Source organism: Papio anubis, chromosome 7 (genome assembly GCF_008728515.1).
Source record: "Papio anubis isolate 15944 chromosome 7, Panubis1.0, whole genome shotgun sequence".
Taxonomy (NCBI): Eukaryota; Metazoa; Chordata; class Mammalia; order Primates; family Cercopithecidae; genus Papio; species Papio anubis.
This window is the reverse complement of record NC_044982.1, coordinates 71,699,686-71,717,007: the sequence shown is the minus strand read 5'-3', so window position 1 is coordinate 71,717,007 and position 17,322 is coordinate 71,699,686. Positions and strand designations below refer to the sequence as shown.

The following is a 17,322-nucleotide window of genomic DNA, read 5'->3' as shown; positions in this document are numbered from 1 at the left end:
TATTTTAGCTACTCATTCAATACATTTTCCTTGGGTGAAGAAAGTAACTAGAGATGAAGCATAGAGTACCCAGTTTAAAGAGTAAAAAATTAAAAAAAAAAAAAGTTCTTGGATTTGCTTTTAAACTTTCTTTACAGCTATATAATCCAAGAATAAAAATGGAGACAATGTAGTTTAAATTGGCCAAGAGACTACACATTTAATCCCTACCCCCCACCAACTTCACATCTTTTCTTCCCTTTGAGGGTGTATTCATTCATTTATTCAATAGTTACGAGCCTGCAATGTGCCAGAAACTACTCTAAATAGTGAAGATTCAGTAGTCAACAAAATAGAAACAGTGAGGAGATACAAGCAAACAAAAACATATACAACAGAAGTGATAAGTTCTATGACGAGAACAGAGTACAGGGTGGGGGAGCCACTGTTTTATAGAGTGATCTCTGATAAGTTGACCGAGTATGCCTTCAAAGAGGTTGATATTTAAGCAGAGATCTGGAGGGGGGAAAAAAAAAAACGACCAAGAGAGCAACTCATGAAAAATCTTGGGGAAATGAATTTCTAAAAAAAGAGAAAAGAAGTAAAAACCCTGAGGTGGGAGGAGGCATGCACAATTTACACAAGTAGCAAAATGAATTAGGAAAATGAAAAAAGATTCAGAGATGTAGCAGCAGTGCCAGATTACAAGGCTTTGGATATTAACTCTGAGTAAAGTCACTAGAGGATTTTTAATAATAAGGTGATAATAACTTACACTTCAGAAGGATCACTCTGGCTGCTATGTGGAAAAGACAATCTGGGGCAAGAGTGTAAACAGGAATACCAGTTGGAAAGCTACTGAGAACTGATTGCAGCATGGACTTAAATGGAAGTAGCAGCAATAGAGAGAAGAGGTAGGATTCTGAAAATGCCACCTCTGTGAATGTAAAGAGGATGTAAGTGGGGGTTATAGAGAAGAGCAGAAAATGATATGGTAAGATGATTAAGAAAAGCACTGACAATAAGAATCAGATTTAAAGTTACATAAATATAGCACACACAAAGCAGGGGAAGTGTTTAACACAAAAGGGATATGACACAATTAAATAAGTAAAACTATTTACCTACAATAGCATTACATTCTAAGTTGGAAGGCCAAGTATCTTTACACTAAGACTCAGTATATACATAAATCAGTAGATGTATTTAAATATATCTAGTATTTTCTATTCTATTAAAGTTCATTACCAAGTTAATTTCACAACCTACATGGGGCCATAACAACCTGTGGTATGAAAAGCACTGTTCCAAGAGAACAGATCAAAGAAAGAATTCTAAATGTAAAGAAAGCAGCACTGCTGGCCGGGTGTGATGGCTCACACCTGTAATCGCAGCACTTTGTGAGGCCAAGGCTGGTGGATCACTTGAGCTGAGGAGTTTGAGACCAACCTGGGCAACATGAGGAAACCTACAAAACACACACACACACACACACACACACAAAACTGAGTTGGATATGGTGGCATGCGTATGTGGTCCCAGCTACTTTGGAGGCTGAGATGGGAGGACCACTTGAGCCTGACTGGAGGCTTCAGTGAGTTGTGACTGTGCCACTGTACTCCAGCCTGGGTGACAGAGCAAGACCCTGTCTCAAAAAACAAACAGGCTGGACGCAGTGGCTCATGCCTGTAATCCCAGCATTTTGGGAGTCTGAGGCAGGTGGATCACCTGAGGTCAGGAGTTGGAGACCAGCCTGGCTAACACGGTGAAACTCCATTTCTACTAAAAATACAAAAAATTAGCCAGGTGTGGTGGTGTGTGCCTGTAATCCAAGTTACTCAGGAGGCTGAGGCAGGAGAATCGCCTGAACCAGGAGGCAGAGACTGCAGTAAGTCGAGATCATGCCATTGCATTCCAGTTTGGGCAACAAGAGCGAAACTCCATCTTCAAAATAAAAATAATAATAATATAAAATAAAAAACAAATGAAGCAATGAGAGGAGTTCTCAATAAGAAAATTTCAGCCAGGTGTAGTGGCTCACACCTGCAATCTCAGCACTTTGGGAGGCCGAGGCAGGCAGATCATGAGGTCATTAGTTTGCAACTAGCCTGGCCAATATGGTGAAACTTTGTCTCTACTGAAAATACAAAAATTAGCTGGCCTTGGTGGCCTGTGCCTGTAGCCCCAGCTACTTAGGAGGCTGAGGCAGGAGAATTGCTTGAACCTGGAAGGCAGAGGTTGCAGTGAGCTGAGATTGCACCACTGCACCCCAGCCTGGGCAACAGAGCAAGACTCCGTCTCAAAAAAAAAAAAAAAAAGAGAGAGAGAAAATTTCTTGAAATAAAGGAAAAACAAATGAGTTTTAATGAATTAGTAGCAGTTTAAGAACAAGAGAATTAAGTTATCTTAATACTTTTTGAATAGATATCAACTTAGCAACTAACCACCACTATTTTATACATAAGAGATTGATCAAGTATATTAAGTTGCACTTAAAATTATTACCAGTGGCAATATCTAATTACAAATGTTGTAAATATATATTTTACTATGCATTAAATATATATGAACATATTTTATATAACCAATACACAAAAAATATTAGTTCCCCCACATTTTAGTAAATTATAAAATAATTAATATACTAACAGGAGAGAAAACCAAGATGTGAGCAGTAATTCCTAAAAATTTAGATTCTAACTAAGTATTCAGATATTGGTATAGAGTCTAGAAAACTTATATATGGACCTTTTTGGGGGAGACAGGGTCTCACTCAGTTGTCCAGGCTGGAATACAATTGCGCGATCATGGCTCACTGCTGCCTCAACCTCCCAGGCTCAAGTGATCCTCCTATCTCAATCTCCTGGGTAGCTGGGACTGCAGGCATGTGCCACCCATGCCCGGCTAATTTTTTGTATTTTTTGTAGAGACAGGGTTTCTCCACATTGCCCAGGCTGATGTATAACTCCAGGGCTCAAGCAATGGCCCCACCTCAGCCTCCCAAAGTGCTGGGATTACAGGTGTGAGACACCGTACCAGAGCTTATCTTTTTTTCTTTTTGAGACAGAGTTTTGTTCTTGTTGCCCAGGATGCAGTGCAATGGCACAAATCTCGGCTCACTGCAACCTCTGCTTCCCGGGTTCAAGCAATTCTCTTGCCTCAGCCTCCCGAGTAGCTGGGATTACAGGTGCCCGCCACCATGCCCAGCTAATTTTTGGTATTTTTAGTAGAGACAGGGTTTCACCATGTTGGCCAGGCTGGTCTCGAACTCCTGACCTCAGGCAATCCACTCACCTCGGCCTCCCAAAGTGCTGGGATTACAGGCATAAGCCACTGCACCTGGCCCCAGACTATATCTTCATGGATTTAAGGCTGTAAAATGTGCAAGTTTATATGTGCAAAGAATGATTTTTTACTGTTCTTGCTGTACCATGAAATTCATTTGTGAAGATAAATAGAAAATTTTTTCTAATCAGTGAAAATATTCTTACTGGGGCTTTGCTATCTATAATACTTATGCAAAATTCTATATAAAATAAAATCCTAATTGCATTCTTCCCAAAGAAGCACAATTACTGGAGACCAAGAAAAAACTGCTTCTTATAATATGAATTCACCTACAAGATAGAAACTACAAGGATAATATTAAAAAGAACTTACATTTTAATCTTTTTTCTTACTACCCAAAGCCTTGGCCTAAATGGTTGAATCAAGTTGAATTTAGTGATCTCAATCATGATGGTGACTCACCATTTTATTACCAACAAGTGTAGACCTGTGTTTAGTTCTACAACAAGCAAACATCAAATATTGTACTTATAAAATCAGAACACCATTCCTATTATTTATTTACAACAAAATTTCACAAATGTTTATTTCAATATGCCTAGTTATATATGTAAATTTTAATTCTACTTTGATTTTACCATAATAGAAGTTGTTTTTCCTAATATATTATGAACATTTGACAATAAAGTTATAAAAAAATTAAATAATTTTCTATATCAGCTCAACAGAAATGACCAAAAAAACTCCTATACTTTCAACATAAAGGTTTCTTTTAAGAGAAATCATCAAATTGTATTCATAATTATTCTACAATGACAACTCACTAACTGATTAGGCACCAGTGGTTACTTATGGTGAGAGATATATAATTTATATATATATATAAAAATATATATATTTAAAATGCTAAGGTTATTTCTCACACATTAAGTTTCCATCCATGGAACTACAAATAGCAAAACAATTAGGTCTGCTTCTTTAAAAATAACACTCAGATTCCATTATCTTACTAACAATTAGTCAAGTTATAATGATAGCTAGACTATATTGCATGGAAGTACATATAATATTTTGAAGCTAGATACATATTATTCCAGATTTTTGTTGTTGTTGTTGAGACAATGTCTCGCTCTGTCGCCCAGGCTGGAGTGCAGTGGCGCAATCTTGGCTCACTGCAACCTTCAACTCCTGGGTTCAAGCAACTCTCCTGCCTCAGCCTCCCAAGTAGCTGGGACTACAGGTACGTGGCACCACAACTGGCTAATTTTTTGTATTTTTTGTATTTTTTTTTTTTTTTTGAGACGGAGTCTCGCTCTGTCGCCCAGGCTGGAGTGCAGTGGCATGATCTCTGCTCACTGCAAGCTCTGCCTCCTGGGTTCATGCCATTCTCCTGCCTCAGCCTCCCAAGTAGCTGGGACTACAGGCGCCCGCTACCACACCTGGCTAATTTTTTGTATTTTTAGTAGAGACGGGGTTTCACCATGTTAGACAGGATGGGCTCCATCTCCTGACCTCATGATCCACCCGCCTCAGCCTCCCAAAGTGTTAAGATTACAGGCGTGAGCCATCACGCTCAGCCCCAGACGTTTCTAAAACAGTTTGCCCTTGTGCTCCTGCAAATCACCACTAGGACAGGATAGGTAACCAAAAGCGTACTCATGTATTCATGCACTATTTTCAGGTCAGGCTAAAGGATTTTTTATAATGTACTTCAACTTTTGGTATGTGTTTAGAGATGGTTCCATAAAACTTGATCCATTGTAAAAAATAGGCAGCAGCCTGATAGCTTTAAATCACAATAACAGACTATATTATTAGAAAGCATCATTCACATACTAATCTGAGCTGCTACAAATACCATATTTGGTTTCTTTTACAAATTCTAAAAGCAACTACACAAACTCACCTATACCTGGCACATCTGGCTACTGAAATCAGATGGTAAACTAGTGACTGAGTCAGGACTGTCTATCAATTTAGTTCAGATTCCAGAGAATTTGTGATTGCAGATGAACTTCATTATTTGGCTGTTAACAGGGGAAACCTGTATCAAGTAATTACACACAGTGTGGTCTCACCAAGTTGTAAGGATATTCACATGTAAATTTTATTTAAAAATCTATTAGTAATTTTTGAGTGAAAGGAACAATAGCAGACAATACAACATTAGTGGGCCAATTCTTGAACAGCAAACATTAAGAGTAAAAAAAAATTATTGAAAGCAGACACAATACATATGTAAAATTTCAGAGAGAAATACTAGGAGATAAAACCCTAATCCTCTTTACCTCAATCTTATATAACAAAATATTGTTTCTAAAATGCAGTCCAAACTCTCATCTAGTCCTATTAAATAATAGCCAAGAAGTCAATTTTTAAATAAAATTTACTTTTACTTTTAAATATAAATATAAATATGCACCCCCAAATATATAAAGATATTTTTAAAACTCTGGTAGTTAGAACATATTATTTAAAAACTCTGTAACTTAGGCTGGGCACAGTGGCTCACGTCTATAATCTCAGCACTTTGAGAGGCTGAGGTGGGCAGATTACTTGAGGCAGGCGATTACTTGGGACCAGGAGTTCGAAACCAGCCTGGCCAACATGGCAAAACTCCATCTCTACTAAAAATACAAAAATTAGCTGAGGGTGTTGGCGCACACCTGTAATCCCAGCTACTCAGGAGGCTGAGGCATAACAATCTCTTGTGCCTGGGAGGCGGAGGGTGCAGTGAGCCGAGATTGTGCCGTTGCATTACAGCATGGCAACAGAGGCAAGAGTCTGTCTCAACACAAAACAAAACAACAACAAAAAAACACAACTCTATAACTCAACAACAAAAAGACAAACAACCCAATTTAAAAACAGGCAAAGAACTTGAATGGGTATTTCTCCAAAAAAATATACAAATGACCAATAAGCACATGAAATGATACTCAACATCATTAGTCATCAGGGAAATGTAAATCAAAACTATGAGATACCATTTTACACCCGATAGGATGACTATAATTTTTAAAAACCACAGTATAACAACTCATGGCAAATGTATGGTGAAATTGGAACCCTCTGATAATGCAAATGAGAATGTAAAGTGGCACAGCTGCTGGGAACAGCAGTTTGGCAGTTCCTCAAAAAGTTAAGCATAGATTACTATACAACCCAGCAATCCACTCCTAGGCATATAACCGCATGAATTTCAAACAAGGACTCAAGCAGATCCTAGATGCCAATATTCAATGCAGCATTATTTACAGTAACCAAAAGGTGGAAACAATCCAAATACCTATCAATAGATGAATGGATAAACAAAATGTGATATACACATACAATGGATTATTCAGCCATAAAAAGGAATGAAGTTCCTAATTGTGCTACAACATGGATGAACCCTGAAAACATGCTAAGTGAAATGAGCCAGATGCAAAAGGGATGAGCCGGATGCAAAAGGGCAAACATAACCTATCTATCTATACAAAATATCTAAAATAGGAAAATTCAAAGAGACAAAGTAGATCAGAGGTTCCTAGGGGCTGGGAGGAGGGAGAAAAAGTTATAGCTTAATGGATAAAAAATTTCTATTTCAAAGTAAACAGTGGTGATAGCTGTACAACACTGTGAATGTAACTGATGCCCTTTTAACTATTTTTAAATTTAATTTTTAAAAATTTAAAATTTAAAAAGTCAAAGGGCATTAAATATACATTTTTTTAAATTACTAAACTTTATTGATACATAACTATCACCCAAAGTCAACAGTTTACATTAGTGTTCACTCTCAGTGTTACACATGAGTTTTCACAAATGTAGATAATGACAGGTATCCTCTTGTGGTTTGAAAACATTAAAGAAAAAAATTCCAGAAATAAATAATTCATAAGTTTTAAATTGCATGCTGTCCTGCCCCATCCCACCCAGGACACGAATCTTCCATTTGTCCTACATATCCACACTGTATACACTGTGTATATACCAAAGAGAAGCCATAAAGTGCTTCCTTTAAGTGAAAAGGTAAAATTTCTGGACTTAATAAGGAATAAAAAATCGTATGCTAAGCTTCCTAAGTTAATCTATGATACGAATGAATCTTCTATTCATGAAATTGTGAAGAAGAAAACTGAAATTTGTGCATAGTGTATATAGTTTGGTACTATCTGTGGTTTCAAGAATCCACTGAATGTCTTGGAACATATCCCCCATGGATATGGGAGCACTACTGTATTGTACACAATAGTCTCAATGCCCCAGAAACCCTCTGTGCTCTGACTATTCATCCCTCCCTTCTGAAAACCCCTGGCAACCACTTATTCTTTTACTGTCTCTATAGCTTTGCCTTTTCCAGAATGTCACAGTTGGAATCATACAGCATGTAGCCTTTTCGGACTGTATAACGTATATAGGCATACACCCACATGAGTTTAAATATATAGTACATTTCTTTCAGTTAGTACATATGCATTTAAATTTCAGTTAGTATATATGCATTTAAATTTCCTCTGTTTTTTCATGGTTTAATAGCTAATTTCTTTTTAGTGCTGAGTAATATTCCATTGTCTTTATGTACCACAGTTTATCCACTCACCTACTGAAGGACATCTTAGTTGCTTCAATGTTTTGGAGGTTCCAGATAACACTACTATAAACATCCATGTGCAGGTTTTTGTGTGAATGTAAGTTTCCAGTTCATTTGAGTAAATACCAAAGCATGCAATTGCTACATCATATAAAAGTATGTTTGGTAGTATAAGAAACTGCCAAACTGAGCTCCTAAGTGGCTATGCCATTTTTCATTTCCACCAGCAATAAATGGAGTTCCTGGTGCTCCACACGCTCACTAGCATTTGGTGTTGTCAGTGTTCTGGATTTCGGTCATTCTAGTAAGTACACAGTCATATCTCATTGTTGTTTTAATTTACAATTCCCTAATGATATATGATGTTGAACATCTTTTCATATGCTTACTTGCCATCTATATGGCTTCTTTGGTGAGGTACCTGTTCAGATCTTTTGCCATTTTTTAATTGGGTTGCTCGTTTTTTTGTGTTTTTTGAGACAGGGTCTGGCTCTGTCACCCAGGCTGGAGGGCAGTGGCTCAATCAGCTCACTGCAACCTCCACCTCCTGTGTTCAGGCCATCCTCCCACCTCAGCCTCCTGAGTAGCCGGGACCACAGGCACGCACCACAATGCCCGGCTAAATTTTTTGTGGTTTTTTTTTTTTTTTTTTTGTAGAGATGGGGGTTTCACTATGCTGCCCAGGCTGGTCTCGAACTCCTGAGCTCAAGGAGTCCACCCCCGTTGGCCTCCCAAAGTGTTGGGATTACAGGCATGAGCCATGGTCCCCAGCCCTCATTTTCTTAATATTGAGATTTAAGAGTTATTTGTATATTTTGGATAACAATCCTTCATCAGATTATCTTTTGCAAAACACTCTGTGGCTTGACTTCTCATTCTCTTGACAATGTCTTTTGCAGAGTAAAAGTGTTCATAATTTTAATGAAGTCCAGTTTATCAATTACTTCTTTCATGGGTTATGCCTTTTGTGTCATATCTAAAAAATTATCACCATATCCAAGGTCATCTGGGTTTTCTTCTGTGTTTTCTAGGAGTTTTACATTTAGGTCTACAATCCATTTTGAGTTAATTTTTGTAAAAAGTGTAAAGTCTATGTCTAGATTTTTTTTTTACATGTGTATATCCAGGTTTTTCTAGCATTATTGATTGAAAAGACTTTTTTCTACTGTTTTGCCTTTGTTGCTTTGTCAAAGGTCACTTGATTACATTTATGTGGGTCTATTTCAGAAGCGTTTATTCTGATTCATTGATCGATCTGTCTACACTTTCACCAATACCACACTTTATGGATTACTGTAGTTTCACAGTAAGTCTTGAAGCTGGGTGGTGTCAGTTCTCTGACTTAGTTTTTCAATAGTGTTGGCTATTCTAGGTCTCCCGTCTTTCCATATAAACTTTATAATCAGTTTACTGATATCCACAAAATAACTTGCTGGGATTTTGATTGGGAATGCATTGAACCTACATATTAAGTAGGGATAAGCCTACAGATCAAGATGGGAAGAACTGACATCTTGACAACACTGCGTATATCTTGTAGACATAATGAGCTATGTGATGCTGGGCAAATTTCCTAACTCTGAACTTCCATTTCTACTAAGTGATAGAGGATACGTCCATCTACCATTACAGAATGATTCTAAGAAACAAAACAATTTATGTGTTGTTATAAGCCTAAATGAAAAAATGTTAATGAATAAATGAATAAAAATAAATGAATAAGTACTTGTTCCCTTCCCTTTTCTTTGAACAACCTACAGAAACATGAGAAAATCCACATTATGTTTTGATGGCAGGGAAAATTACCTGGAAGTCAATTACTCAAATTAGAGAATTTTTAAAAATTAGGGAATTAATTTAGAAATAATAAGGTCCAAAGACAGCTATGTTTCACCCTTCCTGTGGTATGTGATGATGTCTACATAGAGCAGTAGCAATCCACAAACAAACAGGTATTTTATGATATTGATGTATAGTGAAGGCTGAGATTCTTTAACATAGACAAATTAGTTAAAAATAACTGTGAGCCAGGCGGGGTAGCTCACGCCTGTAATCCCAGAACTTTGGGAAGCCAAGGCGGGAGGATCACCTGAGGTTGGGAGTTCGCGACCAGCCTGACCAACATGGAGAAACCCTGTTTCTACTAAAAATACAAGATCACCCAGGTGTGGTGGCACATCCCTGTAATCCCAGCTACTCGGGAGGCTGAGGCAGGACAATCACTTAAACCCGGGAGGCAGAGGTTGTGGTTAGCCGAGATTGCACCATTGCACTCCAGCCTGCCCAACAAGAGCAAGACTCCATTTCAAAACAAAAATAAATAAAAATAAAAATAAAAATACCTGTGAATAGGCCAGGTGTGGTGGCTCACATTCTGTAATCCCAGCACTTTGGGAGGCCAAGGCAGGTGGATCACCTGAGGTCAGGAGTTTGAGACCAGCCTGGCCAACATGGCAAAATCCCATCTCTACTAAAAATACAAAAGTTAGCTGGGTGTGGTGGCATGCACCTGTAATCCCAGCTACTTGGGAGGCTGAGGTGGGAGAATCACTTGAACCAGGGAGATGGAGTCTGCAGTGAGCTGAGATTGCACCACTGCACTCCAGCCTGGGCGACAGAGTGAGACTCTGTCTCAAAAAACAAACAAAACAAAAAAATCCTGTGAATAAATAACTGATTAGGCCAGGCGTGTGGGCTCACGCCTGTAATCCCAACACTTTAGGAGGTTGAGGTGGGTGAATTGCTTGATCTTAGGAATACCAGACCAGCCTGAGCAACATGATGAAACGCCATCTCTACAAAAAATACAAAAAATTAGCTGGGCATGGGTGGTGTGCACCTGTAGTCCCAGTTACTAGGAAAGCTGGCTTGAACCCAAGAGGTCAAGGTTGCAGTGAGCTGAGATCACGCCATTGCACACTCCAGCCTGGGTGACAGGGTGAGATCCTGTCTCAAAAACAAAATCAAAAAAACAAAAAATAATTGATCAGCTTATTCACTTTTCTCATATCAAGGGTCTATTCCAAGTTAACTGTATACAAGGGATATGGCACAGTCTATTTAGTCAGGAAATTATGACTGATCGCTCCTATGGCCAAATTCAATCATACTTTGTAGTAAACTTCCTACAAATGTCACAAGTAGGATTCATCAATGGAAGTCTTCTTCAAAATGCTACGTTATAACAGGCAAAATATTTACTAATTGAAATTTTGAATTAATGTGCTTTGTATTCAAAGTTACAAATTAGCCAGAAAATATGCAGGTAGCTCATGTTCAAATCTGAAAAAGGGACATTCATGAGCTGAATAACAGCATGCTGACCCCCAGAATCTACATAGTCCTCATCTCAAATCACCTCACAGCACCTAAAAGAATTAAAAAAGTATAGGAAAAGTTACTACATGGGGCCGGGCATGGTGGCTCACGCCTATAATCCCAGCACTTTGGGAGGCCGACATAGGCAGATTAACTGAGGTTAGGAGTTCAAGACCAGCCTGGCCAACATGGTGAAACCCAGTCTCCACTAAAAAATACAAAATCTAGCCAGGCGTGGTGGCACGCGCCTGTAGTCCCAGCTACTCAGGAGGCTAAGGCAGGAGATTACTTGAATCCAGGAAGGTTGCAGTGGGCCGAGACTGTGCCACTGTACTCCAGCCTGGGCGACAGACTGAGACTGCATCTCAAAAAAAAAAAACATGGGTCGGGTGCAGCGGTTCACATCCGTAATCCCAGCACTTTGGGAGGCCGAGGTGGGCGGATCACTTGAGGTCAGGAGTTTGAGACCAGCCTGGCCAAACTGGAGAAACCCCGTCTCTACTAAAAACACTAAAATTACCTGGGAGTGGTGGCACATGCCTTTAATCCCAGCTACTAGAGGGGCTGAAGCAGGAGAATCACTTGAACCCGAGAGACAGGGGGTTCCAGTGAGCCAAGATCGTGCCACTGCACTCCAGCCTGGGCAACAAGAACGAAACTGTCTCGAAAAAAAATTCAGATAAATAAATGCTTACCATATTTAAACATGAATTTTAAAAATACCTTGCATATACAAAAATCTGTGTTTAATCCTTTAAGACTGGGCTTAGTTTTTATACCTTGAATTAAAATTTTCAAGAGGCATTCCAAAAAATTAGAGACTTTATTTGTACTTATTGTTAATGAATACTTACATGTTTACTTATATTTGTACCTATGCATATACTCATCTGATTTATAACTAACTCCATTTAAAGGTTACAATCTTTGACATAGTCCAAACAAAACACATGAAAACATGCTCAAGGACATACATTTACTACTATAATTCCCACAAATTTTGCATCCCAAACCCTATACTTAACGGAAGACATGAACAAGTAATATAGTAATTTATTTTTCTGGTTAATAGTAGCAAGTTGGCCAGGCACAGTGGCTCCTGTCTGTAATCCCAGCACTTCAAGAGACTGAAGTGGGAGGAGCGCTTGAAGCCAGGAGTTTGACACCAGCATAAGCAATATAGCAAGATCCTGTCTCTACTTAAAAAAAAAAAAAAAAAAATTTTAAATTAAAAATTAGGGCATGGTAGCATGCGCCTGTAGTCCTAGGTACTCCGGAGGATGAAGCAGGAAGACTGCTTGAACCCAGGAGTTTGAAGCTACAGTGAGCTACGATCTCACCACTGCACTCCAGCCTAGGCAACAGAACAAGATTCCATCTCTTTTTTTTTTTTTTTTTTTTGAGACGGAGTCTCGCTCTGTCGCCCAGGCTGGAGTGCGGTGGCCAGATCTCAGCTCACTGCAAGCTCCGCCTCCCAGGTTCCCGCCATTCTCCTGCCTTAGCCTCCCGAGTAGCTGGGACCACAGGCGCCGCCACCTCGCCCGGCTAATTTTTTGTGTTTTTAGTAGAGACGGGGTTTCGCCGTGTTAGCCAGGATGGTCTCGATCTCCTGACCTTGTGATCCGCCCGTCTCGGCCTCCCAAAGTGCTGGGATTACAGGCTTGAGCCACCGCGCCCGGCCGATTCCATCTCTTTAAAAAAAAAAAAAAAAATTGAGAGATGTATCAAAAGACTTATACAGGAGCATGTCATGCTTCATTCACTCACTTAAAAATTACTCTGTCAGACAATGTGCTAGTTAGATGACCTTGTACAAAGCCAATTAACCTTCCTGAGTCTCAGGCTTTTCCTTGTTAAATTAGAATTACAACACTCTTCCAGAACTGACCAAAATGCATATAAAGCACTTAGCACAGTGCCTGATCATAGTCAATTCTCAAATGCTAGTTATAGCTATAATAGTTAATGTCAGGTAAAATGAGACCTTGAACAAAAAGTTTCTGAAAGAACTTATCGACACTGGTGTTTCAGGAGCAAAGTAAAAGAAGTAGGTAAGAGTGATCTCAGATTTCTTTTTTTAACATTATGGTACTGTTCACTAAAAATAGGAAACCAAGGAAGACACAAGACAGGCGGGAGAAAACATTTTGAAGTCTGAGATGCCTAAAAGGGACCAGAATGGAGAAATAATGATTTAGAATAGTCATTGTGGAGAACAGAAGAGGTTGCTGAGCTAAAACATGTAAAAGAACTTTTAATCGGTTGCAAACTCAGCTGAGATTTTAAATTCCTAGCTACATGTTTGTGTGATTTTTCTCCAACAGCACCCAGCTGACACAGATCATCAACTGTCTGAATTTTAGGTGGTTACAGCGTTTCTTTATTGTGTGTGCCAAAGGGAATGACTGTTAAAGTACAGAATGGATTTTTCCAAGTAAACAAAAGTAGGGACCAGATGCGGTGGCTCACGCCTGTAATCCCAACACTTTGGGAGGCTGAGACGGGTCGATCACCTGAGGTCAGGAGTTCGAGACCAGCCTGAACAACATGGTGAAACCCCGTCACTACTAAAAATACAAAATTAGCCAGGCGTGGTGGCGCATGCCTGTAATCCCAGCTACTTGGGAGGCTGAGGCAGGAGAATCACTTGAACCTGGGAGACTTCAGTGAGCTGAGATCGCACCATTGCACTGCAGCCTGGGCAACAAGAGGGAAACTTCGTCTCAAAAAAAAAAAAAAAAAAAAAAAAAAAAAGAGGCAGGGGGCGGGGGGGGATGTATAAATGACTGAATGAGAGTTAGCATCCATTGCTCTTCAGCAGCTGCATAGTGTTAACTAGGTAAATTTCAGTTTTGAAAATTCTAACATCATTGTTGAACTAGATTGTTTAGATGAGTACTATACCACAGTATGACTAGAAGGAAAAAAGGATGAAAGAAAAGTTATTTCAGCCAGGCGTGGTGGCTCATGCCTGTAATTCCAGCACTTTGAGGGGCTAGGGCAGGCAGATCACCTGAGGTCAGGAGTTCAAGACCAGCCTGGCCAACATGGTGAAACCCTGTCTCTACCAAAGACATAAAAATTAGCTAGGCATGGTGGTGGGCGCCTGTAATCCCAGCTACTCAGGAGGCTGAGGCAGGAGAATCGCTTGAACATGGGAGGTGGAGGTTGCAGTGAGCTGAGATCGAGCCACTGAACTCCAGCCTGGGCAAGAGAGCGAAACTCCATCTCAAAAAAAAAAAAAAAGTTGTTTCAATGGAATATCAGTGGGCAATTTGCCAAATAATTTAAAAATTAATAAAAATCACTTACCCATTTTGAAAAGAACAGCTTTGTGTTTCCGAATCATCACTATCACTGATGATAATAGTTTCTCCATCCACACTGTTAACATGTCCATTAGCAAAACCATTTTGATGTGATGGAGGGAGGACTTCCAAAATCCTACACTGCAACCTGAAATAAAATGATACATTTAAAAATGCAAATCATTTGATATTTTACAGCCAAACATTTCAGAGCAACCGATTTGTTTTGAACCAGTTATTTTGTTTTGCAGAGTCTATTAGCTGAGTGATTTAAACAATTTAATTGAAAATCTGTGGGGCCAGGCTCGGTGGCTCATGCCTGTAATCCCAGCACTTTGGGAGGCTGAGGCGGGCGGATCACGAGGTCAAGAGATCGAGACCATCCTGGCTAACACGGTGAAACCCCTTCTCTACTAAAAAGACAAAAAATTAGCCAGGCGTTGTGGCGGGCACCTGTAATCCCAGTTACTTGGGAGGCTGAGGCAGGAGAATGGTGTGAACCCGGTAGGCGGGGCCTGCAGTGAGCCGAGATCACGCCACTGCACTCCAGTCTGGGAGACAGAGCGAGACTCCATCTCAAAAAAAAAAAAAAAAGAAAGAAAGAAAATCTGTAACATTTAATTTAAGCAAATATTAGACATAATTTAAAGCTGTAAAACTATTTTAAAACACAATTTATCAAGATTATACAAAATTATCTGATTTCCTTCCTTCTGCTAGCTCTGGATTGTTTGTTCTTCTTCTAGTTCCTTAGGTTGTAAAGTTAGGTTGCTGATGTGAGATCTTTCTTGTATTTTAATATAAGGATTTACAGCTAAAAACTCCCCCCTTAGCACTGCTTTTGCTGTATCCCATAAATTTTGGTATATTTTTGTTTTCATTCATCTCTAAGTTATTTTCTAATTTTCCTTAGGATTTCTTCTTTGCTCCACTGGTTGTTTAAGAGCGTGTTTTAAATTTTCATAAATTTGTGAATTTCCCAGTTTTCTTTTGTTAATGATTGCTACGTTCATGTTGTTGTGGTCAGAGAAGATACTTTGCATGAGCTTGTGATGCTTAATTTTAGGTGTCAACTTGACTGCAAAAGCAGATAGTCGCTAAAGTATTATTGCTGAGTGTGTCTATGAGGGCGTTTCCAGAGAACAGTGGTGTGTGAGTCAGTGGACTGAGTCGGGGAAGATTCTCCCTCAATGTGAGCAGGCACCATCCAATGAACCGGGGGCCCAGACAGAACAAAAAGGCAGAGAAAAGACAAGTTCATTCTGATTCCTGGAGCTGGGACATCTCTCTTCTCCTGCCTTTGGACATCAGCAACTCCAGGTCCTCCAGCCTTTGGATTTTGGAACTTGTACCAGTGTCCCCTCCTCCATACTCTCTCCCCATCCCTTCTCCTATCTCTCTCTCTCGATATGTATCTCCTGTTGGTTCTGTCTCTCTGGAAAACTCTGTCTAACACAGATACATACCTTCTAAAATCCAACGAGACTAAATTTGTGACCTAGCATAAGGTTTATCCTGGAGAATATGCCATGTGCACTTGAGAAGAATGCGTATTGTTGTTGGGTTGAGTGTTCTGTTTATGTCTGTTACATCTAGTTGATTTATTGCATTGTTCAGATCCTCTATTTCTTAACTTCTGCCAGGTTGTTCCATCCATTATGGAAGGTAGAGTACTGAAGTCTCTAGCTATTATTGTGAAAATGTCTGTTTCTCTTAGCAGTTATATTCCTAACTAAAGTTAACTGTTTAGAAAGTCATATATTGGCACAGTATCTTATTTTACAGATTTGGGGCCTTATAATTTTTGAAAGTATCCAATATTTTAAATTCTAAAATTCTTCAGACTATAACCTTTTTATTCTCACGAATTTTGTTGTGACTTCTGATCTCTGGAAAGCTTCCTATTCACTAACTCTATCACCCCTATTCTGGCTTCCTTTACTCTGCATACTATATCTGGATTTTATGGGCCATGATTTTAGACTCATTCAACCACAATTAAAATATTCCTTAATCCCATCTCTATTGTGCCAATTTTCAATGCTAGAAAAGACAGCACCTGTTTTCTCTCCACACTCACTCTTGTTTCAAATTCTTTACTTCCTGCCTTGAAATCATGAGTCTCCTATGAATTCAAGGTTAGGATCTCACTGTTATGGTTGAGATAACTTTTGTTCGTTCTCAAAACAGATTTCCAAAACTTTCTCCTTTCCTCAAGTCCCAGTCTCGGTGCTTTAACATTAGAAAATGAAAGAAGAGATCTTGACTTAGGCTCTTTGACTTCCTTCTCAACATCAAATGTCCATATCCTTTATAACTGTTCCAGCCTGTAACCTCTTCTCTTATCCCGCTGCATTGTTTCTCCTCCTGTGTATCTTCAGTTTTCCTCTGCTAAGAAACATACTCTTCAATATCCCAGAAAGTTTACATCTCTAGCTTTCTAGAGACTCCAGGGTATGGTCTCTTCTCACTCCCTAGAGGGACCTGGCATTGCTGAAGCCCAAGTAGATTCCAAGAACAAAAACAATCCAATTTTTATAAATATCCCCTTATATGGAAGCATAGTGATTGCCAAAGCAAGGGGAAGGCCAAGCAAAGATAATCTGCATCTGTACCTGTTCTGTAGACATTTTGCTTCTTGTAAAGACCATTTACACGCCTGTAATCCCAGCACTTGGAGACGGTGAGAAAGGCAGATCAATTGCTTGAGGCCAGGATTTCAAGACCAGCTTGGCCAACATGGCAAAACCCCGTCCTCTACTAAAAATACAAAAATTAGCTGGGTGTGGTGGCACGCACCTGTAATCCCATCTACTTGGGAGGCTGAGGCACAAGAAGTGCTTGAACCCGGGA

The 17,322-nt window shown here is 39.4% G+C and overlaps 1 protein-coding gene across 10 annotated transcripts in view; it reads right to left on the bottom strand.

The window, feature by feature from the left end:
• Nucleotides 1–17,322, bottom strand: part of BAZ1A (bromodomain adjacent to zinc finger domain 1A) — a 228,291-nt gene that overhangs the window by 64,444 nt on the left and 146,525 nt on the right. For all 10 annotated transcript variants that reach the window (XM_031669145.1, XM_031669148.1, XM_031669146.1 and 7 more), the window contains one exon: nt 14,474–14,617. In XM_031669145.1, the coding sequence (XP_031525005.1) occupies nt 14,474–14,617 (144 nt within the window). The remainder of the gene's footprint in view (nt 1–14,473; nt 14,618–17,322) is intronic.